Source organism: Haemaphysalis longicornis, unplaced genomic scaffold (assembly GCF_048455015.1).
Source record: "Haemaphysalis longicornis isolate Haplotype H1 unplaced genomic scaffold, Haemaphysalis longicornis Haplotype H1 scaffold_10, whole genome shotgun sequence".
Lineage (NCBI taxonomy): Eukaryota > Metazoa > Arthropoda > Arachnida > Ixodida > Ixodidae > Haemaphysalis > Haemaphysalis longicornis.
Genome location: NW_027526204.1, coordinates 124,625,152 through 124,653,140, shown reverse-complemented (window position 1 = coordinate 124,653,140; position 27,989 = coordinate 124,625,152). Strand labels below are relative to the sequence as shown.

At 49.3% G+C, this 27,989-nt stretch overlaps 1 protein-coding gene across 4 annotated transcripts; it reads right to left on the bottom strand.

The window, feature by feature from the left end:
- Positions 1–108: 108 nt before the first annotated feature.
- LOC144159250 (copine-8-like) lies at positions 109–26,832 on the bottom strand. Of its 4 annotated transcripts, XM_077690625.1 has the most exons (16): positions 26,725–26,832; positions 26,459–26,631; positions 22,876–22,972; positions 22,568–22,671; positions 22,455–22,494; positions 19,103–19,179; positions 18,735–18,769; positions 18,635–18,663; positions 17,931–18,181; positions 17,775–17,850; positions 16,983–17,036; positions 16,857–16,918; positions 13,697–14,053; positions 9,835–9,995; positions 6,433–6,486; positions 111–821 (listed from the first exon to the last, which is right to left on the bottom strand). In XM_077690625.1, the coding sequence occupies exons 2-16, from the start codon at positions 26,536–26,538 to the stop codon at positions 613–615; spliced, it is 1,686 nt and encodes a 561-aa protein (XP_077546751.1). In that variant the 5' UTR covers positions 26,539–26,631; positions 26,725–26,832; the 3' UTR covers positions 111–612. The 4 variants fall into 4 exon arrangements, with proteins under 4 accessions (XP_077546753.1, XP_077546751.1, XP_077546750.1 ...); XM_077690624.1 differs by having other exon boundaries at positions 26,459–26,784; XM_077690627.1 differs by lacking the exon at positions 13,697–14,053 and having other exon boundaries at positions 109–821; positions 26,459–26,787.
- Between the last annotated feature and the right edge of the window lie 1,157 nt (positions 26,833–27,989).

Sequence of the window (27,989 nt, the reverse complement as noted above, 5' to 3'; positions counted from 1 at the left end):
GGCTTGTATCCGCTGTGCCCTGTTGATTCCACAGGCGCAGTGAAGGCAACAGTGAACACCGAGAGAGAGAGAGAGAGAGAGAGAATAAACTTTATTGGGTTTGGCGACTGTGCACGGTGCATAGTCGTCGGCCGTGAACCCGACTCTTTATTCGACATGCTTACTCATCGCTTCCCACCAAACATCCCGATGATGATGATGAGGAGGATTATGGGGCCCTATAGTGGAGCCATCTAGATGCACAACTTCATATCAGCATCGACTTGAAATATCCAGAAACGTTGATAAAGCCGACACGAAATGCAAAGGATTTTGTTGCGCCTTCGTAAAAAATCGAGGTGGGCCGTCGGCGGTTAACAATTTTTAAAGAGAATAGGTCAACAACTGTTTCTTGCAAGAAACTTGGGTCGTTGAAATCACCGGCCGATTTCAAGTTGGTCAGCGTAGTTGGCTCGCCTACGCCCCGACAGAAGTTGTGTTGTGAAGTGAATGTTTATTTCAGACAACCGAAAAAATTACAAGTGAGGTGTTACAGAAGTAAACATCAGAATGAACACACAACATCACGGACGCAGTAGTCTTTGGGGGATGTCAAAAAAGCAAACGAACGACTTAACCGGGTTTGATGCCGTTCTTGGCCATGTAGCTGGTAACCTGACCCGGGATCTCGGCGAGCACCTCCTTGGCAAGCCGAGCACGGGTGCTCTTGCAGTTGCCCCCGGGGATGAACTCGTTGAAAGGAACAAACTGCACAATGTCCCGCTTGGCCTGGCGACTTCCGGAGCTCAAACGCCTCTCGTCGCCGTCCAGAACTTTCATGTCTGCAATAAGACCGCACACGTGCAAATGGTGCAAGAGCTCATTAAGCCACACGCTTGAGTAAAAACGCTTTACGTGGCTATAGGAACAGGACGCATAAAACTCACGTGTGAAAACACATTGCCTCAGCGAATAGGTTTATCCTACGGCGAATGTGCCTGGCTGTAAACAAAAACCTCTCTGGACGCTCTCACTCCCCAATGCATCGTCATCGGCACCATAATTGCCGTCGTAACTCGCTCTTTTCGTTAAGAGGACACGAGTACTGCAGTTTTGGATCAGTATATAGACAGAACAGTAAAATAAAATTCCGTTGGCCCCATTGAGGGAGCATGTAATGGTCTCTCCCTTTATGAGGGGCATTGGTTGATCTGTCGCACGTGGGAATAAGGGGCAGAATTGTTATCTCCGCCCGCCGTGGTGGCTCAGTGGCTAAGGCGTTGTGTTTCTGAGCCAAAGGACGCGAGTTTGACTCCCGGCCGCCGCGGCCGCTTTCCTGATGCAGGCGGAAAGCGAAGACGCCCGTGTGTTCGAGATACCGGCGCACACTAAGGATCCCCAGGTGGTCAGAATTAATCCGGAGCCTCCCACTACAGCGCGCCTCATAGACTGTGTAGCGTCAACGCGTTAAACCTCATCATCAATCGAAGAAGACGATCTCGATGCCAGCGATCGCACTTTCATCGGGCTCCCGCTTCAAAGTGCTGAACGCCCCGTTTCTTCACAACAGAGCCCTGCCGAACTCGTCACAGAGGCAAGTGATCGAGCGCTGCACATCGGGATTTGGAAATCCCGGCCCAGCGGTCCGTATTTTTCGACAAACCGACAACTGCAGCCCCCCTCAGGGAAAGCTCCGGCCTAAGCCTAACTTCCAGCCATAGCACCAGCGGAGCGGCTGTTGCCGCCCGCTCTCCGCCTCCATCGACTCTACCATCCCTATGAATTCTACGAACCAGAACGTCGACTTGCATGACATGGAGGCTGGCACCAACCCCCGTCCTTGGCAGTTCCCAACTACGGCTCCTCGCCAAGCTAGGTTCACCACCGTGGTTCTGAAATTCCTGGACAACACCAATCTATCTCCACTCAACTTCGCTCATCTATGCCACGCCATACTTCAAACTGCTGGTCTGACTAAACTAGAAAGGAACGATGCCTTCATCAAGCTTCGAGCTTCACAGAACCTTGTTGCCATCGACACATACCGCTCCACTGCTGTACAAAAGATCATTTCAATGCAAGAAGTTCTCATCAACGTAAAGTGCCACGGAGTTCGATCTTACGTAGCAAATGACCCCTCCAATGCTCGTGGGGTAATTCATGGTATCTTCACGGACGTCCCACACGAAACCCTGCGTGCAGCGCTTCACATTCCCGGTCGCAAGATATTAGCAGCCCGGATACTAGGGAAGACAAATACCATATTAATCACAGTTGAAGGCCGTAACTTGCGCCGACATGCTACATTTTTCTCCGTCATTTACCGCATCTTCCCGCAACAACCACAGAGCAAACAGTGCCACCACTGCCACGCAATAGGACATCGCGCCGATGTTTGCCCAAACAAAAATGAGTACGTACGATGTGCGAAATGCGGCAAGGAGTTTCCCCCAAACGTAGACCCCGCAACGACCCCCATGAATGCGAGGCTCACTGCGTAAACTGCAATGGAGAGCACCAGTCCTCATCCACAAAGTGTCAAGCACGCATCGACGCTACGAAAGCTCTCCGCTACCGTACCCATGCCACACAGCGACGTCGCCAAGGACCTCCACCGCTACGTGACGACGCACGCGCGTGGCCACGTACCCCTCCCTACCAGCAACCGCTTTGGCCTTCTATACCGGTAACACGAGCGGAGAAAGAGCCGGGATCATTCAAAACACCGCAGCCGTAGCCTTCACCGCCATCCGGGCACATTGAGCAAGCTTCATCCACAAACGAAGAGGCACGGGCAGAACAAGGTTCACATCGAGGCCTCCCAACAGCTCGCTCCATTGTCCAAGCGACGTCGCCCTCCCAGCCCTATCACGATCCGCTACAAGACAAGCAAGATCCGCCACAGGTGAGCGGCCCAGCTAACAACCCCCCCCCCCTTTTCCCCTAATTATTAAACCCCCAATTCTCAAGCCACCCACGTTAAACCCAATATACACAAACGCAATACAAAATTTGCAACCACCATCCCCCTCAGCAATAGCACAGCAGGTGCACGAGATCATTCAACAGGCACTCCCAGGGCTGTTACAGCAAATACTGGCCTCCCTTATTCAACAGGCTCTCACCCCTCTCGAGAACATGCTACAAGAGTTAACAGCGCGCCTCCAAGTCGTAGAAGAGGAGCTCCTTCCCCGCAAGCGCCATACCCCTGCCACCCTAGAGCCAACGAACGCAGAACATGTCTAGGATGCGCACCCACTCAACTCCAACTCCTCCATCACTCACAATATGGCAATGGAACTGTAGAGGTCTCCGCCGAAAACGCAATTGCTTACTTCAACACATGCTCATCACCAACAACAAACCGGATATTATTACTGTACAAGAACCTAACGGAGACTTTTCCCTTTCCCTCGCGGAATATGAGCGCTATGCTCAGCCAAGCATTATCCCGAAATAGGAAAGGGGCGCAACCGCTATCTACGCCGCCTACCACGTAGACAAGACGCTCCTCGCCATCCAGCTGGATACGACGCATCTTAATACCTCTAAAAAAAGGGCACGTAGCTACTACTACGATAATTGACGGTCATAGCATCACTATTGTAATCTGCTATTGGCCACCCAAACAAACAATCGCCACGCTGCCCACCTTCCATACGATGTGTAATGCAACTCGTAGCTCAGACACGCTCCTATTGCTTGGAGATTTCAGCTCTCCCCACCCCACCTGGGGCTACACTCGAACGTTTCTTTTAGGGCTGTGGTCTCTCCACCTCACAATATGCATAACCCTAGCATTGCACAAGGCATGCACTCATGCACACTGCGAGGAACCACCGCGGATTCGAGCTATTTGAGCACGCTAACGATACTGAACGCCGTCGCGCCAACTTAACACCGCCTTTGTTGGGCAGGTGGAGAAGGGAGCGACAAAGGAATATGCCCAGGGTACGGAGGGAAGGCGTTTATTTTATAGTAACGTTCTAGTCACATATTTTACAGACCCAATTATATAATTTACAGTACAGGTACGTACTTCCCGTTAGGTGAAAGGGGCGATGGGGCGCCACGCGCAAGTGTGCGCGTCGTCGGCGCAAAGCCAGTGGGCTCTTCGGTCAGGGCAAATTCCGGGGTGCGCGCACGTTGTGCGCGCGCGCATCGCCGTGCTGGCCAGATCGGCTCGCAGCAGCGAGGGAGACGGGGCCCATTCGCTCACAGGCGCGTACCGCACGGCGTGATCGTCGAGTGGTAGGTACGGCCTTACTATATGCAAGCGTAGGGGCAACAGGAGCAGCCTTAGGCACGGGCCGCAGCCGGAAGGGCTGGTGGGCTTTCGCCGGCGCAACAGAGTTGCAGCCGGCTGGTAAAGAAAGCGTCACATACCTTCGGCCAACGCCTTCGGCGTCCTGGAAGCGTCTCCCCGAACGGACCCCCGCGCAGGGCGCGCGTTCGCGTCCCGGCGAGAGCGGGGTTCCGGAATCGTTCAAACGGACCAATGAGGTGAGGTTAGCTCGACTACCAGGGCGAAGCGCCCGCTGCGTGACAGTGTTTTATAGCCGCAACGGCAGCCTTCACCTCAGGCAGGAGTTTAAGACGACTCGGCTGTGCACAGTGCTGCCGAGACGAGCCGGCATTTCGGTGAGAGAGGGGAAAAGCGCCACGCAACGCCACAAACCCAGTGATCACGCAATGGCTTGGGCGTCAGGATCCCCACAGGGCATGGGACGAATTTACCAGCCTCCATCAATTCACTGTTATGAATGACACCACATCTCCCACGAGGCTCGGCTCTAATCACGAGGCGGACACAAATCCCGATCTTACGTGGATTCGAGGTCCGCTAATCCTCCGCTTCGGTGTTGTCCCATGGGACAACACCGAAGAAATACTCGGGAGCGACCACAACATTATCCAAATAAGTGTCCGTCTCACTCGGTCATCAAAACGAAACCGATAAAACATGCCCGCAACAAGTATAACGAATTGGCCGAATGACCGTAAACACCTGCAAGAAGTTGACACAAGCGGCATTCCCCTTGCTGAATGGAGCTACGTCATCTTGACAGTGGTACGTAAACACACAAAAAGAACAGCCCGCACCGAATCCAATCCGTACATTGACCAGCACCTCCTTACCCTCTGGAGAAAGCGCCGTGCTATTGTCAAACGCTGGAAACGTTGCAAGCATAACGGCGTGCTCAAAGAACGCCTTTATAGCCTCAATCACGACTCCCAAGAGTATGCCGACAAGTTAGCCACACAGAATTGGCTTCAAGTATGCGAAGGGCTCAACGGCAAGCTTCATATGGCAAGGGTCTGGCAACTGTTTCGCACACTACTGGGACAACAAAAACCAAAATACACAGTCCAACGGCTTCACTTAGCGATGGGAAGCACACCACATGATATCACAGAACAGATCCGTAACACACTCTAGCCCCCTTGTAGTACCACGCGCATCGACATCATTTACACAGAATCAGCCCCAGAAGAAGAGGATGAAGGAATCAACTCGGACTTTTTACCCGGATAACTAAACATGGCACTGCATCAACTCACTCGCAACATGGCCCCGGGACCCGATAAAATTACATATGGAATGATCCGCAACCTGCCTGACGAGAAACTTGCAGAACTCCTCGACCATATCAATAGGGCTTGGAGATCAGAAAACCTACCTCCCGATTGGAAAAAAGGATCATGTCACCCTCATTCCCAAATCAGGAAAACCACCCAACACACCCGCCAACCTCCGCCCTATCTCGATTACATCGTGTGTTGAAAAACTTATGGAGAAGATGGTGCTCGCTAGACTGGAATGGCACCTCGAAAACAACGGCCACCTGTCAGCCACAATGGTGGGATTTCGAAAGCATGTGAGCACACAGGACATTGCCAAGAGCATTCATGAGGACGTATACGCACAGCCCAGTGCAGCTCAATTACGCACCATCGTAGGAGTAGATATAAAAAAAGCTTTTGACAATGTGCTGCATGACGCTATACTTCTCAGCCTCAAAGAAACTAGACCGGGTATCCGTATTTTGAATTAAGTTAAATATTTTCCAACAGACCGAACCATCTGCATCTTGGGACCCGATGGGAAACCATCTCGGGCTTACCCACTTCACAGAGGCACACCACAAGGATCCGTATTATCACCAACGCTCTTCAGTCTGGTGATGAAGAATCTCCCCGCCAAACTGAACGCTATCCTGAATCTTCAACGCGCCATATACGCTGCCGACGTCACATTCTGGTGTACAAAGGGTAGCCCTGGCCAATAGGAGTACACGTTACAACAGGGCCTCGATACTATCAGCGGGCATGCCCACGACGTCGGACTCACCTGCTCAAACGATAAACCAGAATATGTAGTTGTATTAAAAAACAGAACCAAGAAAAATGACCAATATCGCAACCTGATCACTCTGACAGTAAACAACTTACCCATCCCTCGCCGTAGCCACATCAAGGTCCTGGGCTTCGTCCTCCACCAAGACACTAAAAGTACAGAGTGGGTCAAATCCATCATTGCTGAAATTAACCAAATTCACCAAATGCTCCGCCGCGTGACGCGACACCATCAAGGCCTCCAAGAACACGAATTACGCAAAGTAGTCGAAGCCCTCGTGTTCTCACGCGCCGTATATGCATACCCATTTCAGCGCCTTATCAAGACACAAGCCAAAAAATAGAAACAGCCATCAGAAAATGCATCCGCATAGAAATGGGAGTGCCTCTCTACTCCCCCACGGCATTAATGACGCTGCCCTCCACAACACTCTTGAAGAAAAAGCCCCAGTTTATCATGAAGCTCAGCCCCATCGACTAACAACTTCAATGCAAGGGCGGGAAATTCTTCGCGCCCTCGGGTACCCCACCGACCATCTCCCACCCATCACTCCCCCGCCACCACCCTGGAAGAGCATACCAAGAATCACTGTGCTACCGACGCCAAAACACATGAGTCGAGCCACAGATCAAGAACGTAGAGCTTCTCGCGCTCAACACCTGCCCGAACCAATCCATGACACCTACTACACGGACGCCCGTTTTGTGGACAATTCAACGACTACGGCATCGGTTGGCCCCTGCACAGCTCACGTACGGCATCACGTCAACGTCCCCTCGCCCACAACTGCAGGGACTCAAGCCATCGCAGAAGCCATTATACTTCACCAGCATCGGAGCGCCCACATTACAGTCCGCACGGACAGTCAGGGAGCACTGCGAAGCTTCGCCTCGAATGACATTCCATCTTCTGCCCACACTGGCCTGACAACATACATGCACGCTCATCCCCACCTACACATTTTCCTCGAATGGATCCCTGGCCACCAAGGCATAGAGGGTAATGAAAGAGCTCACGCTCTGGCCTACGACGCTCATTTCCCCGGTAGCCCTCAGCCGTAGCCGGAGGGCTCAAGGCGCCGGGAACATCTCGGCAACCTCCGCACAGCAAGAATGGTACTTCCCCCCCCATCTAAATTCATGTCACGAAGACACGCTACATATATTACACAGGCGCAGACATTGTCCCTCCCCTGTGATCTTTTCCTCCACTAAATGCAGAAGTCACCAGGCCGTCCGCACTGTCAGGTATGCGGTGGCTATTTGGACAATGAACATACATATTGGCGCTGTGTACAGGCAACCTCGTCTCCCACATTTCTTTCGACCACCCCCTTCCCCCCTGATATTCCCTACTTGTGGACTAGCTGGGCCGCTCCCCCCGAAAACCTGCGGGTAGCCCTGTGGTCCCTCTTGGCTGCCCACATTGAAACTCTTTGTGCTCCTCCGCCAAGCCCGCCACAGTCGTAGGACCGTGGGACATCCCCTTGCTCCGAGGACTGATAACTCAGCGGCTCGGACTTGAGCTGCAGAATAAAGTGGGATCTCTCTCTCTCTCTCTCTCTCTCTCTCTCTCTCTCTCTCTCTCTCTCTCTCTCTCTCTCTCTCTCTCTCTCTCTCTCTCTCTCTCTCTCTCTCTCTCTCTCTCTCTCTCTCTCTCTCTCTCTCTCTCTCTCTCTCTCTCATTATCACTCAGGTCAGAATTGTGATTCCTCTCCAAGAGCGAGCAGAAACGCGCGATCCTTTGGTACCCAAAGTGACGACCACATTGGAGTGGTCTACGTGGGAATAAAACCAATACCTGCCATCACATTCTATGATTTCTAAGAGGAATTTACCGGGTTTTTCTGTCGATGGCGACGCTTTCCCGCCCCTAATGCCTACGGCTGAAGATGCAACAGTGCCAATGAAACTAAGCACGTTTGGCCGACGTGCACAGTTCATCACAATTACCAAACAAAAATCAGCCTTACAGGATTATAACCTGCGCCTTCTCGGTGGCGCAACAAGTGCATGCTACCAGAGATCTAACTGGGAATTCGAGAGAACGAATAAACAACTTCTAATGCTTACTATGGCATGTGATGTTGGCCAAGAAGGCAGAAATGAACCCCAGACCTTATGAGGCCTCCTGGCCTGGTCATGACACCTACAGGATAGGAATGTACACCCCAAGACTAAGTATGCAAGTGCACGAACACTGAGTTTGAGCTCAACACTGAGCTCAGCTCAACACAGCACGGTCAAGCCATCCGAAGCATTTACCTAGAACAATTACTGTCGCAGCGGCGTATTATTTCCGCAGAAATTCAGTGCGATGAATACGAACGAGAAAAGTAGACCGGGTGCGGTTTTATGGTCGGGGGTGGAGTCAGGGTAATTTCTCATGGCAGATGAAAATGGAGGAAGGGTTGGTATACCCTAGAGCCTGGACAGTCGGGTAGTGATAACACGCACCTATACCTCGGTGGCACGAGTTTCGAAGGCGCTTGAGATCGCCCCCACCCTCTGCATATCTGCCACTATTCGAACGCACAAAACGAACAGAACCTGATAAGTGGTAACTATACTTGGAGGGTGGCGCTGAAGGAGGTCTCGTGACCTTGCTTGGGGATAAGCTAGCATTGATGCGCACGAAACTTCTATAGCTCGCCTGCTAGCCTTTGTCATCATCATCATCATCAGCCTGTCTACGCCCACTGCAGGGCAAACGCCTCTCCCATTGATCTCCAATTATCCCAGTCCTGTGCGAACTGCGACCACTTTATCCCCGAAAACTTCTTGATCTCATGTGCCCATCCAACTTTCTGCCGCCCCCTGCCACGCTTTCCTTCTATAGAGATCCACTCTGTTACCCTTAATGACCAACGGTTATCTTGCCTTCGCATTACATGCCCTGCCCACGTCCATTTCTTCTTCTCAATTTCTACTAATATGTCCTTAACACGCGTTTGTTCCCTGACCCATCCGCTCTCTTCTTGTCCCTTAATGTTACACCTATCATCTTCCGCTCCATTGCTCGCTGAGTCGTCCTCAATTTAAGTTCAACCCTTTCAGTGAGCCTCCAAGTTTCTGCCCCGTTGGTGTGTGCCGATAAGATGCAGCTGTTATACACTTTCCTCTTTAGGGACAATGGTAGGCTGCCGTTCACTATTTGAGAATGCCTGCCGAATGTACTCCACCCCACTTATATCCTTCTAATTATCTCCGCCTCATAGTTGAGATCCGGGGTCACTACTTGGCCTAAGCAGTACTCTTTTTTCGGAGCTTTTGTACTTCTGGGCAAAGTTGCCATCACCAATAAGCAAACAATCGCCATTCATATACTGCAATGAATGAGGTTTTCCTCCTCCTTGTGTAAATCGAGAAATATGCCTAAAACTTCCTGTGTCGTAGGCCTTTCGAAACCCAATGAGTCATTAAGTTTAATTCATTAACAGCCCTGATAATGTTTGGAAGCGGGTTCTTGTAAAGGACAGACAGCACCACGGCGCTCACCTGAAAAGTCGCAGTTGCCGACACCCACGATAACGATGGACATGGGCAAAGCGCAGGCATCGACGATGGCCTTTCGGGTCTGTTTCATGTCACTGATCCCACCGTCCGTGATGATGAGCAGTACAAAGTAGCTCTTGCCATCAGCGTGCGAGCTTGCCAACCTGAGACGCAAATGCGAAAAGATATTAAAGTGACTGTTAAACACTTCTGATAAACGCTTACACTCTTCCCTTCGGGTCTGGAAGCGCTGTGAAACTTTAGTTATTGTCAGCACAAAGCGGCATAGCGTAATCTGCTCGCCACGTCAAATCTACCTTCCGTTTCTACTTAGCCTTCGCGGCGATTTTTTTGCAATTGAAAGAAAGCCGGCCTATAGGCGCCGTATTGCATTAATGATATAATTGGAGCGCTAGGAGAACGCCGTTACCGGGAAATAGAGAACAATCTTTTAAGCAAGTTTGTAAGGTACGTGATGGCCATTGATTGATTGATTGATTGATTGATTGATTGATTGATTGATTGATTGATTGATTGATTGATTGATTGATTGATTGATTGATTGATTGATTGATTGATTGATTGATTGATTGATTGATTTGTCGGCGCGCTGTAGTGGAGGGCTCCGGATTAATTTTGACCACCTGGGGATCATTAACGTGCGCCGAAATCTTTAGCACACGGGCGTTTTTGCTTTTCCCCTCCATAAGAAAAGCCGACGCAGCAGGGAATGGAACCCGCATCCACGTGCTCAGCAGCACAACGCCACAGCCACTGAGCCACCGCGGCGGATCTGATGGGCATAGAGCATTTTTTTTGTTGTTGTCTGAGGTACTTCGTGATCCCCTATTCTATGTGCTGGATGTGTTTGTTGACTACACTCTGAAAGCCTTTAAGATTTGGGGAAGCGTTGGGAAAAGTCTTGCAGGACCTCTTAAAAGCGGAAGCTTTCCTTGGAAAACGAAACTTCAAGTTGCCTCTCTCGCTGTACAAGCGTTTGGTTGCTGAGACAATTAGGGCGGGGTTCGTGAGAGTACCGCCTGCATCAACGCGCCTGGAGTAGGGTAAAGAGGGTGAGGAATATATAAGTGAAGAGAAAATAAAGCAATCGGTCGTGCGTGCGGGGTCGGGGTAGACGCTGTCAAAGCGCTCGTTCCCTACCGTTGCCACTGATACACCTGTCGGCATTAGCAGTGGCTTCGCAGCACTAAACCCGGAACCAAAGGAGAAGCCGCCATCAGCGAACCCGATTCGCTGATCATTGACGGTCAAAATCTTTCGGGCAAAATAAAGTATTTTCTCTTGCGCGCACCATGCCGTGCGGCCGCTAAGGCACGGCGTGATCAGAAGAGGGTGGCGAAAGCCTGCGCATCACTTATGGACCGCTTGAAGCGACGTTGGCTTTGCTGTCTCTGTGGCAGCCTAACATGCCACCACGTCGCCGAACGCTTGACTGAAGGCTGAAAGTTGTTCCCAAGTACGCCTGGCTTGGAGCGACGTTCCCTAAACCTTTAAGCCTAACTCTTTCTCCAGTGAGTAAAACAAGGGCGGTAGAACTTATTAAGTGCTTAGAATACTAATGTAAACTCATAATTAATTTTTTGCAGTTAAATAGTGTGACATGTACCGCTTTGCCAGATCTGCCGCCTATCAGCTGCCGACGCAAAAGGAAGTAGCCGGTCGCTTGCCTTTTCGTCACGCTTGTCATGCATACCATGCCTGTGCTCTGCTCGAGTTAGCGCTAGGCGAAAAGCAAAAACGCCCGTGTGGACGAGATTTCGGCGCACGATAAAGATCCCCAGGTGGTCAAAATTAATCCGGAGCCCTCCACTACGGCGCGCCTCATCGCCTGCGTTGCGTCGGCGCGTTAAACCCCACGATCAATCAATCAATCATCGAGTTAGCGCTGATTTTAAAGACGATAGTCTTTCCTGGGCTACTCAAACCCAGAAATCTTGGTCTGTCTGTATGTCTGTCCGTCTGTCTGTCTGTGACTCGATTCAGCCACCCGGCCAAACTAAAACAATGCCGGCGCAATAGTCTTATATAGCCACAGCTAAATCTAGCCGTCTAAGCCCGGTGCAATGTTCATACCTGTCAACATTGTTGAAGAAGAACAAGACGTTACGCAAATGTAAGAGAAATTAATACAGGAGTGATGTTTGCAGAGTTCCTTTATAAAAAATCATACACGCTTGACTTTGGCGAAATTAAATACTGCATCAACTCCAGAAAAAAATTCACTGTGCCGTCGCCTGCTGTCGCCCGCGCCACTATAGCTTCTTGCGGCATTTTAAGGAATTAACCGGCAACAGTTACGAATGGTTCCACTAGATAGGTTCCACGTTCTGCTTGAAACGCATGTGGAGTAGGGAAACGCGGTTCTATAAACGTTGAAGTAGGGCGCCGCGATTCACGCGCGTCTTCGCCGTACGGCAGCGTTGGCATCGAGACACCCGCTTTGGAGCAGTGGAACGCGGGAAATTTCAAATGACTTAAGCAAACCTTTGGCGTCTTTACCTTGGGACTAGCGCGACGCACGAGGAACAACATTAGAGGTGAGCGGGAAAGCGAAGGGAGGCATTTACTAGGCAAAAGTCGATAAAGACTATCGTCTTTTGACGAGATTTGCAACGAAAGAAGCAGATACGCGGCCAATTTTTTATTCGAACGCACTTCATAACATCTAAGCCCACGGAAGCGATAGCGTGAGAACAGCGCGAGCGCACAGGACATGCTGATGGCAATCATCGCTAGTAAAGTGCAGTAAAAATTAAGCAACAACTAATACATAAACTTTTCCTGAAATTCGCCATTAATGTCCTGTTTATTATCACCACCCATATTCTGTCACCAATCGATAGCAAGACATCAACAATCAATGGGTGCATAAGAAGTGGTAAATGCAGGGTGGCCTATGCCTATTGTACTACTTTTAATCTACGATTAATATACCACCTTAGCAAATCGTCATCATCAGTGCTTGTCGACCGTAATCAATCGGCAGTAGTAAACCCCCAGCCCTTTCCCGCCATGCACGCAGTCTGCAACACATCATGATTACAGTGCTGTAGCTTTAAGTGACTGGTACGACAATTGATTGAGGTATAGTACAGAGTATGCTTGCAAGCTCTGTATACTGCGTTATTTCCTACTTCGGACGTCGATAGAAATTATTCGGGGTAGTTAAAAGCCCCCATTACAACCTTATCTTGACCACTTGTGCAGAGGTGACCTATCTGCGCCTGTCAAGTCAGCTTGCATCTTGTGTATATTTTGTTTTTCTGCTTTTTCCGGATGCTTGTACTATGCAGTTGATGAACTTGTTTGTCATGCTCTAACTTGTAGACGTTGTCATGCGAACTTTCTTTTTTGTATATGTGTGCACCAAGGTCGCTCCATCTGCCTGGAACTACGTGATTCTGTTTAATTGCCCACTGCTGCCATGTACCCGAGGGCGCGTCAAGCTTTTTTCTCAACCCTTCCCATGTGATAAATGGGCAAATAAACTTTATCTTTGCGTTCTTTCTGCCTTGCCACAGGTGCACCCTTTGTCAATATCTTGTGGACCAATCCTAAGCCTTCTTGACCACAAAGGATTCAAAGAATCGGCATTACCTTTAAATGTGACAAAACTATTTTAATGCATCAGTAAGAAAGCAACGTGTTTCACTAACTTTACTGCATAAAAAGTTTCAGCCTCGCTTGGGACGTAAGCTTGTACATCGAATTTTTAGCAGCCTGCGCGTTACCGGCTTGGCCCACGAAATCTTGCCAGACACTACGTGTCCCCAAGCACCAATATCTGTAGACGCTTACTAATGATTTGCTTGCAATAATTCAGGGGTTAGGAAAGCCAGCTCACTTTGCCACGTGACGTATAACCGGTGAAAGGTTGGAAGATTCACTAAGCTGAACACGCTGCAAAGTCTTCCGGGAGGACTCCAGGACACCCTCGACGCCAACGCAGTCAGGGTCCGTTTCGCTGCCGTTGAGGAAGAACTCGTGCGACACCCGGCCGTCGGGCGGAAGCCGCGCCCCAAAGCCGAGCGCCGGGAACCTCTTGTCCGAGTCGTAGTCCTGAATCACTTCGCCCACCGCTTGTATGGCCGTCATGTAGGCGTTGGGCCGCTCAGGGTCCAGGAAGTGCAGCGATGTCGGGTCCTTGGGCTCTCCGTTGGAGGAGCTGAAGTCCACGGCAACGGTGAAGTGCATCTGCATGCTGCCCTCACCCATACCACGAAATAAGATTCTTGCATCAATTTTCTATGAGAACAACAAAGCGGGTATTCCTTTTGAAGTACTTGGTTATCATCGGAAGAAGCTGCTGGTAAAGTGCATGCGTGATATATCCCCGAAATTGTGGCTTAACTGAAACTCTAGAACATATATTACTGGAGCGCTTTCCTTATGCACAATCAAGGTGCTGTTTGCAGCATAAAATTGAGTGCCTCCACCCTGGACAGTTAACATTGAGGCTGATACTTTGGCCATGGCCTTCTCTGTCTCTACACAGCGCAAAGCTCTAGCGTTATTTGAGCTCCTCCATGAAATTGGTGTATCGTACGACATTGTAACGTTCCCTTCATTGTGAGAAACTGTTAATCTAATCCCCTGCAGCAGGACTGTATTTCATTTTTATTTCATTTTTCTTTTTTCTTTGCTACTCTTCTTTTTAACTACACCTACAGCCTTTTCCCCTCTCCTCCTTTACCCGCAGAGAGCATGCCGGTTAATGCATGCCGGCAAACCTCTCTGCGTTTTCCTCTTTAATAAAAAGTCTCCCTCTCTCCTCTCTTAATTATCTTATTGAGAGGTGTTGTAGCAAACGAGATCTGCATTGTTCTTTGGCTCCAATCACTAGTGCTTCATTTGCAGAAGTACATTGTTAACACCTCAAAACCGTTAGCTCAACCAGTCAGAAGAAAATAGCATTAGCGTTCCTTCAATGCTTGTCGTCTTGCAAGCTCCAGTGAACTGCTAAAGCATGGTCTTGGAAGCGTTGAAAGCAGGCTCGGTGACTAAAGTGAGCATATTTTAAAACTGGGCTGGTGCTTTAAATGGATACGTTCTCTACTTCTTTCCTGAAGTAAACAAACAAATAACCTAGCTCGGTAAAAAACAGATGGTGATGACGATTAAAACTTTTATTGTGCACAGCGGAAGCTGTTATGGCCGCTCGCCGGTGGGAGGACTCTTTAGTACAGGAATCCTTGCGCTCGCGGCCAGACGCGTCCTGGAGACCAGGCTCTTCTGTTCCCCAAGGCTTGGGCTGCTCAACAGCGCTCAGGACGTTCTCCTTTAAATTAAAGAACAAGTACAACAAGTTGGCACATGACCAGGGTAATTGGAGAATAATGGGAGAGGCCTTTGCCCTGCAGTGGGCGTAGATAGGCTGGTGATGATGATGAGATCAACAGAGCCGTCATTGAGCTAACGCCCACAGGACGAGTCACCTTCAGAAGATTGAATTATGCAGCGCCGCCCACACAAGACCACAAGGTAAGGATTCCCCTACTTGTTAGGAAGAACATCCGAGGGTAACACCCCTTCCACGACACATGAACCCAATTTACAATCAAGCTCGCCGCATAGCACGAGCCAGGGTTATGAACATAAAGTACGGCCAAACCACGACTACAAGGTACACACACTGACGCGTCCCTTTATCTTCAGCGGCCACCACACGCGGAATGCGACCCCAGTTCAACAAGTCAAGACATGACCTGCCTCGCCGTCCATGCCACACACACACGGAAACCGCAGAGGAAGTGGCTTGCCCTAGCCGCAGCGACTAGTAAGGGCGCCATCACGGTGCTTACGGATTCGCAAGCAGCATGCCGCAGTTGTCTACGGGGACGCATCTCCAAAACAGCCCCCCACATCTTCGAAACCAAGGGTCAGCTGCCCGAGATAGAAACCATCTGGGTGCCCGGACACACATCCGTCGCAGGTAATGACGCGGCCCATGCCTCTGCCCGCGCGCATGTGCACCGGGTCATTGTCTACGAGGGACAAACATCGCCTCCGGCTCCCAAGACAGAACCTCTGGTAAAATATGGAAACATTCTGGCCCACTACCGTCGAAGCAGAATATTCCTGGCCCCACATCCCGAATTATCCAGACAAGAAGCCAGCAGCCTCCGACGTATACGAACTCCTATCCTCACCGCCCATTTCTCCGTGTCATCTACTGCCCCCTATACCCGGACACCTGTAATTGCTGTCCCTTACACGGCACTTTGTACCATCAAATATGGGAGTGCGGACAAACCCAAGGCCTAGCCCCCAACCCTTCTCCCTCTTACGAGCAGTGGGTGGCCTGCCTTAGAAGTCCGGACCTTGGGACCCAGCGCATATTGGTGAAGAGGGCCGAGACTACCAGCCAAGGCCAGGTCATCCCGGACTACGGAAGCCCCCCAGCGGGCGGGTGCCCTAACAGCAACTCCAGGGCTCGTGAAATAAACATTCAGCCCTCCTCCTCCATTAGAGCATTGGTTACTTGTATTGAATTTTCAGTATTTCAGTATATTTTACAACGGTTAGTTTTGCTTTTTGAATATCGCAAATTCGTGATTTCTTTTTGAATAAAAATAATTTCTATTCAGGTCTTAATGCAGCAGTCCAGAAGCAAAACTAAAAAAAATCGCCACAGGTGGGCTTCACAGAAACTCTCCAGAACGACCATTAGGCGTGACTAAATGGGCTAATTTGGCGAATTATGTGGCTAAGCATGCGATTACAGCGGAAAATATAATCTGCGCTGAAATAATGAAATAACAGCGCACATGTACGCCTTGCGTTGTTACCCCATGCAGCAGATTATATTTAGATTATATTTTTTACTCTGATTGCATGCTTAGCCTCGTCATTCGGCAAATTATCCCATTTCGTCACGCGTAATGGTCGTTCTGGAGAGTTTCTGTGAAGCCCACCTGCGGCTACTTTTTTTTGTGAGTGTTGCTTTTGGGGTGCTGCATTCGCTTCGTTCGTCACAATATGAAGCCCACTCCAAAACTCCTCACCCGCCACTGATGTAGTCGAGAAACGTGAACTCTTCGCGGATGGCAAAGGACACCAGTTCTACCTGCGGAGACACGGAAGCCATCAGCAGTGCTTTGACTCTTGGTGCACGGCCGCCAAATACTCACCACCCCAGAGTTCGTGTAGTTCTTCTTTTCGGCCTTCTTCTTCGGGTTGATGAGCTGCAGAGAACGGCTTCGCGTGAGGCCAGGTATACGGCTAGTCCCAGTACGTGGGATACCACCTTCTCACCAACGGGACATGGTAAAATCGTTTACGAGTAAATGCGCGTGTACTGAACAACACAATGCACTCTTGCCACGGTGGTTGAGGCTTCACCATAGGTGGCTTTTTCGACCAAATTTTGGGGAAATCTCCAAGGTGGAGTGAATTTCTTCAAAGTAAAATTTGACATCCACCTGCGGCCGTGCGGCTACAAAGAAAAGCTGTGCAGTTTTTTTTTTTTTTTTGAAACTTCGCAGTTGATGAAAAATTCGTCCTAGTCCTTATTAACCCTTCGGCTGCATTTCAAGTGGATGCAAATGTTTCCTTCGCACGTGGGTATTTCGCCTCAAAGGAAAAGCTGGCAGGGTTTGCAAGAACCACACGGTGTTATTTTGAGGCAGTGCTATCATCATAGTTTCATTACTTCTTCCGTACGTAAACAAGTTTAAAATGTGGAATTGCTTTCTTCGTTAAGCAACAAGACTGTGGCAGAAACCCGCGGGATTTCCGCCGATATCAACGCATTCCACAGGGTGTGCTTCAGAAAAAAACGCAACGGAAAGGAGTGTGCTACGTGGCACCCATTGGCTGCCTCCCGTCCTGACATCCCGATCCTCTTCTCAGCTTAGGGCTGCAACGCTTTCACCGCCTAGCCAACACGACCAGTAAAAGAGCAGTTTATAACGATCCCTTACCTCGTATTTGTTTTCCAAGCCTGGTCCTTTAGAAAGGGTGCGGACATCAGTGTAGAACTCTCCAATCAGGTCGTGGCTGGAACAGACGCTTGTTTGGAACGCGAAGTGCGACAAGGAGCCTCAGTCTCGTGATATCGAATACACACGGACACTCACCTTCCATCCCAATCCCAGTCGTAGCACTCTACCTTGATGGTTCGGTCGTCGTCTCCACCACTAAGCTGGTCCAAGCGGATTGTGAATGGCTGCCATGTTGGGTTCAGCGTATTTTTGATCACTTCCGACCGAAACACCACTGTGAAGCTGTAGTCTTCAGTGGCGCGGTAGAAGGTTAGGAAGGGATCCGATTTTCCGAACATATCCTTCTTGTCCAGATTACTGCCCTTCCACTGCATGTCTATAACTTTCTGCAAATGAACAAGTCAGTTGATTAGTTGGACATCTTGTGGCAGGTTTTTTTTCTTATAATTACCAGCCAACCATTACGAATACACCTGCAATTACGGACCACTTAAAACTAGGCTTAACTCGAAATATAATCAGAGGCATCCGAGGTCGCAGATCGCTTTTAAAATAATGTTTTCCACGTGCTATGTTTTGGACACGCCGAAAATAAAAATTTACGCAACCTTTGGAAAGAAAAGCGATTGGGAAGAAGGTAGTGTCTTGCTTGTGGACGATCCTTCCCGGTGGTCCCGAAGCCCGAGCTTAGAGTGTGCAACATTTGAGATTGCCGTGGTGCAGCTTCAACTAGAACTCACCAAGGTAACTTGCAAAAGCCTAAGAATGTTTGCCTTGTCCGGTGTTGATAACTGCTTTTGTTTGAGGCGTTAAACATCAGCAACACTGTCAGGCCTTACCATAGAGTCAACCACCTCGTCAACAGTCACTGAAAGCAAAAAGCGGGAACTGTATAGCGGAGAATGACAACGGCGCACAACTGCTTCGAAGTAGACTCACGCAGTATTGCTCCAAGCTTCTCCCCGGCTAGTCCCCTGTTGAGAGAAAAAATAGTAGCAATAACCACCAATGACCGCGACGCTGGCGGGACGCAATGTATTGCTGCTCTCTAGAGCATGGCAGGAAAAAGAGAGATGTAACTCGGTACGTCAGTTGGTGTGCAAAGATGAAAGAGGTTAATTCATCATCATTAATTTATCATCGTTAAGCCTTGACACACACTTTCTCCCTCAGACACTCACTAATACGAGGATCGATGTGGAACAAATCGCCGGCGCATAAATCAGCCGACACATAAATAAAGGTGCCGGCTTCAAGTCGAGTCCACAGCCAGAAAAAATTGAAGTGTCAGATTTGACGACACTTACCAGAGTTGATACTTGGTCTGTTTGCCCAGGTTGGCAACAAGCTCTCCCAGCGTGCAGGTCGCTTGTCCAAGGAAATCCTGCAGCACAAAATTTTGGCCATGTTTTTTGGCAGTATTGGATCATCTTCCACAGCGCAGATGTTAAGCAGTCCAAATTTGTGATTGCGATGGTGTGACTAAAACTTTACGCGCCCGTTTTCGCATCTGTGCCTCCCAGTAGGCGCGAGAGTGTAACCCTTATTCAACTGCTCACAGGAGCGCCACCAAAGCAGTGCGCGCTACCTTCAAAACAGTTTATAAGTCACGTGACCCCTTTTGCGACGGTGCCACGTGCTCCCTCCTTTCCCGCCACCAGATGTCGTCCGGAATGGTGCGTTCCTCGTAGCGGTTGCAGCTGTTCGCCGCAAGTGACCATCTGGTTAAAATGCACGGCGTGTTTCTCAAGGTAAAGACTGAAGAGGACGCCTGAGCAATAAAAGGCGCACCTTGGGCGACAACGTCTTCGCAGTAGTGACGTCAACAAACCTCTTGTGCTGTGGAGGAACGGCGTTACCGTGCGGTCGCAGCGGGGGAGGCAGCGGGAACATGCAAATGATATGAAATCTACACCCGTACGTAGCTTCATCCTAATCTATACTAGAAAATCTGCAGGGCCATAGTGTCTGGGCGAGCTGCGCTACAGCGAGCGTGCCGTCATTTACCGGGTATGAATGTTCCACTTGTCCACAGCATGGCTGATGAACAGGCAGGGAAGTTACCTACGGCTGCAAAAACACAACAGTATTATTGCAAAGGTTTATTTAAAGGGGTCCTGAAATACCTTCCGCCGATGTGTGGATGTACATGTAACCAAATAAAGCAATGTATTAGCAATCTCCTGCCGCAAGAATTTTGTTGAAGCGATGAGTATTAGCTGAGAAATCGTAAATCAAAAACCGCGCATTATCGTCGCGCCGCGTTTCCTCCTCCTTTCAACTTACTCTCCGCTGTTGTCGGCGAGAGAGCCTTCCCTCCCATGATGCTGCGCTCCTCGGCGGTGACGTACTTCCGCTATTGCGCTGCTCACACAGCCGTCTGCTACGGGTGGCTACGGGCAAGCTTTGTTGACACCATGAATTCCGCACTCCGCTCAAAGCTGGAAAAGCGAACGAAAAATCTGGCCCCATGTGTGCGGTGGCCTGGCCTTGCCCTTTCGCGGTGTACGTTGTTGCAGAACTTTGCTACCGGCGGCACGCGACTTTTTATCGGCGGCGAACTCGCAGCCGCACGGGGAGGATCCTGCGCTCGCTCCCTTGGATGCACAGCGCACTGTTTATCCAAAAAGCGCCGTATCAGATGTGGCCCCGCTGGTGCCGGGTCTTATTTTGTGGCGGTGGTAATTCCTGCCGGCGGCATGTGAAAAAGACATTTTGAACCGATACAGAACCCGTGCACAAAACGCCAGTTCAGCTTGGGGCGACGCGTGGTGGAGAGCGGCAACGTTGGCAAAACATGCTCCGCCACGGCTCTGAGCTTCCTCTCGCTGGAGCGAGCACCATTTCTTTGACAATATCAAACATCGGTTGTCCTGGCAACAAGGCACAAACCGCTCTAGAAGTCAGTTACGGTTGCGTGATCCCGGTTCAGCTTGGGGCCCCACCTCGCGGCATATGGGCACTGCAGGCATACTACTCACTCCCATTTGGAAGTGCGAGATGCGTTTGGCATTACAGGAGGCGATGGTGCGTGTGTTCTGGACGCCTTTGTTTCGCGATGAAATGCGTTGTGCTTCTGTTCTGCGGGTGGATAGTGCTTCCCATGGTCTGGATTATCTTTCTCAAGCGGCGTACGACTCAACTTCGCATGGGGTATGTGCAGTGCGCGTGGCTAAAAGCCATCTCGGCTTGTGCGCCGGAGTTAAGTGACTTGCTGTTCGTCCCCGCAAACCGCGCGCGAGGCGAGTGCCGAATTTACGAGGGGCAGGAGGAGGCAACCCATCGTCTGTCAATCGCGTTCGGACTTGCAACGCATGTTGTGACGTTGTGTTCGTTCGAAACGCATCTCTGGATTGTTTGGAAGTTGAATAAAATGTATGCGTCAAACCCGGGCATTCGGCTCAGGGCGTTCTCTGCGATTGCAAGAGAGAAGTGCCACGGGGCTTCAATGCTTTCTTTATGGAACGTACTCAAGTAAGAAAATATTCATGTCGTGTTATGGCCCTGTTGCATTTAATACAAACGGTTAAGCGTTTGTTTACACTTGTTTCGTTTGTCGTAAAATGTCCAAGCACTCCGGCACTCCGCTGGCAGATCAGCCGGCGAGCCGACGCTGAGCAGACGACTCATCTCTTTGCCGGAAGTGCGTGAAAAAGCCGCCCAATAGCAGGATGTCTAGCTCATGACGAACATCTGGGAATCGATGATGCAGACATGTGAAGATGGCGGCGTCCAAAAGCACGAAGGAAAGGGTGAGAAAAAAGCGACCAACTTTGCAACAAAAGTGTGAGCTTTCCGCTGCGCGTAAAAGAGTAATACTTGGCACAGATGATGTTGACGACCCAATCTAACGATTGCGCTAGTCAATTTAGTGTGTTCAAAACGCCTTTCAGGGCCCCTTTAAAGTTGTTTGAATAACAGTCGAGCTTCGAAAGACGTATTTGTCAGGATTTTCTGAAAGCTTCGTGAGAGACGAACCAGCCAGAATGTTACCCTTTTTTGTATATTTTGGCTTTAAGAGTGCAAACACGTCATGTGACTAGCCAAGATAAGTAGGAGAGGGACGTTGCTAGGTGCTATGGAGGCTCCCACGATAACACGTAACTGCAGCGACAGATTTGCCTCTAGGATATATTAGTATGAAACTATGCACCCATTGACCAAGTTCCGTAAAAAATGTTCGTGTCTTTTAGCCAGATTTGGCCACCTTGGCAATAAAAAATCTGACAATTAACACTGTTCATAAACCTGCTTAAATTGACGTCACGTCCACCACAATTTTGTAATGCGTTTGAAATACTATAGGGGTCTCTCCCAGGTTCTCTTTTCTTCGTTGGCCCGGCTGAACAAGATAGGATGAAGTGCCACTGGTAGGGCACAATGTACAGTCATGGACAAAGGAAACGCGGAAACAAAAATGTGATTCAGAACACACAGATAGCGCGATTTATTTCCACGCAAGTCCAAATGACGCGTGGCTTAGTTGCAAAAACAAAGTTGGCAAATGTGGCTTCACAAATATACCAATAGCGTGCCGTTATTGGACCGCAACAAACAGTATCTTTTTTTTTAATTCAGCGTGTTCCGGTTCATATTTTCTTGTTCGCATTTACATTGTCCATGACTGTACTGCCATCTGGAAGCGTTCAATGCACTCACGTGCTCACGAAGGTCAGGGCTCTCACTGTCAACGTCGTACCTGTACAGGAAGGAGACAGAAAATATTCAGTCATCGAATTGCCGAGCAGATCTGCGAAAGGGTGGGTATTTACACTTTGAACATCAGCTCCCTGCACTCTTCGAAGCGGTATTCCAACGAGAACTTGGTCACAAAGTCCGGGTTGAGGCAGTCACAAATCGTCTCCGTGCGCGCAACCTGAAATGAGAGTCAATTGGCAACACATGCGATCAGGAGGAGCGCGAGCGCATTTCTGTCGAAACTCTTCACGCTTTCATTTCATTCCACTAGCTGGTGATAGCTGCAGTGTCGGCCGGGCCATATCCGGCCGCGGCCTATAGAACCTATCGTATATAAAAGAGAAAGAAGTTTGTTCAGAACCTATGCTCATGCATTTCGTACCTCCTGCCATCCGTTGCTGTCGCTTGTGTCGAAGTCGAGGGTGTACAGAACGCACATGGGGTCGGATTTGGAGAAGAGATCCGCATTTTTGAGGCGCCTGTTGAAGAACAGTTAAGCGGTTACAGTTCAAAAATGATACTGTCACTAAGTGAGAGAAACATGTGTACTGTCTGCTCAGTCTTTTCGAGGGACCTACACTCACGCCCGCACACGCACACACGCACAGACACACACACACACACACATACACGCACGCACGCACGCACGCACACACACACACACACACACACACACACACACACACACACACACACACACACACACACACACACACACACACACACACACACACACACACACACACACACACACGAAACGACACCAAGGATGATTGCTGTACTGGATGGGAGCAGTCTGTCTTGATTTTTACCCAACCGGCCAAACCGCTTCCGCTCACTGACTAGCCAGAGTGATTATTAATAATTACCAGTTACTCTGGCTAGTCAGTGAGCGGAAGCGGTTCGGCCGGGTGGGTGAAATCAACTATGACTGCTACCATCGCCGCCATTATGCGACACTAACTAGACCGTTGCAGCGGCGAGCTCTGTAAAGCGCGAATAAATGGAAGTGGTGTATAATTGGGCAAGTCATTTGCCTATATATTGTATACTTTTCGGTGCACACCTTAAGATCCGCGCGACGCGTTTCACGTATACCACTGCAGCTGAGTCCCCGATAGCGACGATGATGATCATGATTTCAGGCTTCACGGCGCAAGGCCGACAAAGGCACAGGGCGCTGTGACAATGGTGAATGAGATGAGAAGGATTTGTAATAAAGACAGTAGTACAAAATCTACAAAGACAATCGGTATGTAGGGCCATATTAAAATATAATGAGTACAGGCACCTAAGGGGTAAAGCTTGAGGTTCCGGCGTTGTTATACAACACGTCATGAACACAGGTGAGGTAATGGACAGTATGATATGTGTTTTAAATTAAACGTCATCTGCAAGGTAGCTAAAAACATTTTGTAAAATATCAAGGGATGGTCTGCAAGACATATTGAAGGGTGCAAGGGAATGTTATATGTTATGTGTAAGCTTCATTAAAGTGACGTTTCCTTTCAATTTTGAAATCTTACACTCAATAAGCATATTAAGGACAAATATCTGCCCCCTCACCCCTCCATCGAAGCGAAATTCCGTTCCCATTACATGTTGGAAGCGATATTGAATCCCAGCAAAACTGTGCTTTTCGCGTTATTCTTTGTTTTGGCTATCCACCGTACTCAAGCGTCACAGTAATGAAAAATCGTGCAGAGTTGATTTCATTATCACTGCGCCGCCAACATGCTCGACTAACACTTTTGCATAAATTGTATCATAATGACCGCTTACGTGGTAACATCTTTTTACTTACCCACTGTTACATTTCTACGACGCGAATATTTTTACAGTGTAAAGCGTATCGCACGTCGTTAGTGTATTTGTGTATATATATATATATATAGCGAATCAGAATAAGAAAATGAGGGGTTCGTTGAAATAATACAGAAATAAGAGTTGGCAGTCAAGAAAACCTCGGAAAGCAAAGGGGAGGATGTGGTAGGTCATTGAAACAGATGAAGATTTTGGAAAGAAAGAAAGTGGAGAAAAAATGCCCGCCAGGTGGGATCCGAACCCACGACCTCCAGAATACCGGTCTGGCGGGCATTATTTCTCCACTTTCTTTCTTTCCAAATGCTTCATCTGTTTAAATGACCTACCACATTCTCCCCTTTGCTTTCCGAGGTTTTCTTGACTGCCAACTCATATATTATATATATACAGTCAAACCCGTTTATAGCGAATTGCAATATGCACCGCGATTAGTTCGATATATACAATAGTTCGATATAGCCGAACCCGCCTATAACGAACTCATCGTTACAAGTTCGCAATCCACGGGAGCCCCTCTCCCCCTCCTCAACTCCAGCATCCCCGCATGCAAAAACGAACACAGTAAAGTAGCCGTTACCATACCCAAAATAATCCATTTATTGCAAGTATTAAAGCTACTTTCTGACTGAACTGCCTACTTTGCAAAGAAAAAAAGCGGTGATTTTTGTTTTAACTTTTGTTTTGGCGGCTTCAACTAGCATAGCATTCTCTACACGAAACATTATTTGCACCAGTTCAGGTCCGCGTCCTCCGAAATCTAGGAAGCATTGGCGGACCACATTGACTGCCGAAAGCGCTTCATTATAAGCGTCGGACGGCTTTCATTCGCGACATCATCGGGAATGTGGGGGAGCTCTTCACACAGTTCACCGATGCTGCTGTCTTGGTCCGGACTCGCTGACTGCGCGGGTTCCGTCGTGAGTCCCGCGCGTCGGAAACAGTTACGGAAAGTGTCGGGCGTCATGTCGCTCCGTGCGAGGCGCAATGTCTAAGTCGCAACTCTTGCTCCGTGGTCGCGGCCAATCCACATCTCAATTGCCGCTCCGAGACCATGCATTTCGGCGGCCATTCTAGGCGCGCAGAGTTCGATATATCGGATGTGAACTTCCGTTATAGCCGAGTTTGACTGTATATATATATATATATATATATATATATATATTTGCTGCTTTTGATTGTGTAATTCATTTTCCTTGTATTTATGTGTCGCACTGTTGCTATTGCTTGTGTTTCCTACATTTGTGATTTATAATTTGTTAGCAGATATTCTTTTTCGTTTATTGTTTTCCAGCGACCGTGGTCCTCCCTATGCAACACCCTGTTACTGAGAGTCTCTAGAGATACCTGAATAAATAAATAAGTAAATAGGATCAATAAATGTACACGGCACTTCCGCCACGATGCGGAACGTTAATTAAAAGTAATCATGGGCTGCTCCCCACACCTAATCCGATCTAAACGTTAAGAAATCACCCTTATTAACAAGAACTAAGCCTATAATTATGTTTTTTTTTTCAATGAAAACTTGAAAAAACCCTGTTAAACACGCTGGTTTCGTATCAAGGCTGGTGGGGTCAAAACTCAGAACTCTATACATCGATGCCACAGATACGGAATGGCAAGCTTAATTGTTTTAACAGATGCTCAAGAGAATAGCGGGAGTACGCGTTCAAAGTGAACTATGCAGTAGGTGGCGCCAGGTAATAAGGTGCCTGTCTTATAGCCACAAAAGAATGGAATCTCTGCCTGATACAGCCTATGTAATGTTTTTCAGTGAAGTTCTAAGGTCTCGTAAGAGTGATAGTCACGCACGTTCACTACACTCCGCACCCCCCTCCAGGCAAACTGACTCCCATCCAAAAATCACTCAGGCGAGCCGGCCCCCTGCCTCCAACGCGACAGCAAGGACAAAAAAATCGCAGTGCAGAAAAATCGCAGTGCAGAACAGCAAAATCGCAGTGCAGAACAGCAGTGCAAAAAAATCGATAGATGGGTGAGGTGGAGAGATATTTCATAATCGGAACATTTGCAGAAACTCGCATGCCGGTGCGTTCGCGGTCTGCGACCGTCACTCAAGCACGTCGCATGCGCTAGGAGCAACTGGCGCAAAACAGCCTCGACACAAAGCACGGCTAACTCACCTACAGGACACGCTGATTTCCACCTGCGTGGCAGGAGCGATGACACGCGTCGAATGGCACGACGACGTCCGTTTATCCATTTCCAGCCGCTCCCTCGAACTGCCGGCTGTTCGCTCGCGTCCGGCAAAAGCCCGCACCGAGGGCAGTCCGCAACTGGGCGTGCTTCACATATCCTTTTTAGACAACGGAGAAAAAGATATCGAAAACAGTGTATGGACGGGAAAGCAAAAACCCCGCAACAGTTCTGGAGAGGAGCGATGCAATACCGTATTACATGGACGCGTGAAAGCCGGAAACGCCTGTGCACAAGTGTTTTCTTTCTGTCCCTCGCCCACTTCAGTTATTCCCGCCGCTTTTTGTGCTGCCTTTATTCTTTTTTCACGGTTCGCGACAGTGTCAGCTCTTATCTGTGCTCCAGATGTTCTTCCTTATCTGTGCAGATAAGAATGAACATACAAGAAGTGTCCATGCTCAGCTATTCGCACATTGTTTCCTGTCCATTCAAAATTTTCACCGTAAATATTGTTAGTTGTGCAATAAACGGCCGCTTGATGGCGCCAAGTGTACTGCAGCGCTTTTGCACTTGCTCAATAGACGCCGTGACTCACCGCCGGGCACCGTCCGCGCTTTTGTCACTTTTGTCGCCCTTGCCTTCGTTTGTACGGGGCGTATTATCTTGCAAGCAGGATGGCAGCGTGGCGGTCGCTCGTCGTTTCTTTTGGCTGCTCGCAAAGGTGCCGCAATCTGCGCCCTTCGCGCTGTGGCTACGCTTCACACTCCACAAAAAACTAGTAGCAAATATAAAACACGAAGGAAGCATGGAGGCGGATGCGTTAGTTGCTGTGGCCTTCAATGGGCCGGGGTGCATCGGCGATCGCCGGAGCGGCTTTATGGGCTAATAGTGCTCTTATTTTGGAGTGTCGCTGTGAATGAGGAATTGTCGGACGCGTAGGTATTGTGTGCCCACCTTGAGGGACTACTCAGGACCGAAAAATGGCCGTTCTGACTCGCGCCCATAGCTAAGCTCCTGTTCACGCGTTTCATAGCTGTTTGACGGCGTTTTTTTTTTCTTCTGTATTTCTACGTACCATGTATACCAAAAATGGCAACGTGCGGCCCGTGGGCCGCACGCGGGGAAGTATTATGCGGCCCCGGCACGACGTCTGAACCCCCCTTCCCTTGTCACTTCGTATCTGAAGGCTGACATGGCAATTTTAACCTCAAATGTGATTGATTGATTGATTGATTGATTGATTGATTGATTGATTGATTGATTGATTGATTGATTGATTGATTGATTGATTGATTGATTGACGCGCGCCGATGCAACGCAGGCGATGAGCCGCGCCGTAGTGGAGGGCTCCGGATTAATTTTAACCACCTGCAGGGGATCTTTAACGTCCTTGTTCATCCACCTCATCCGATCTGTCCTTGTTCATCCACCTCATCCGATTAGGAAGTTTCGCTGCGGGCTCGGTCCTCTCGCCAACCCTCCCCCAGTTTTCACCTCAGTGGGCGGGGGCTGCACGGG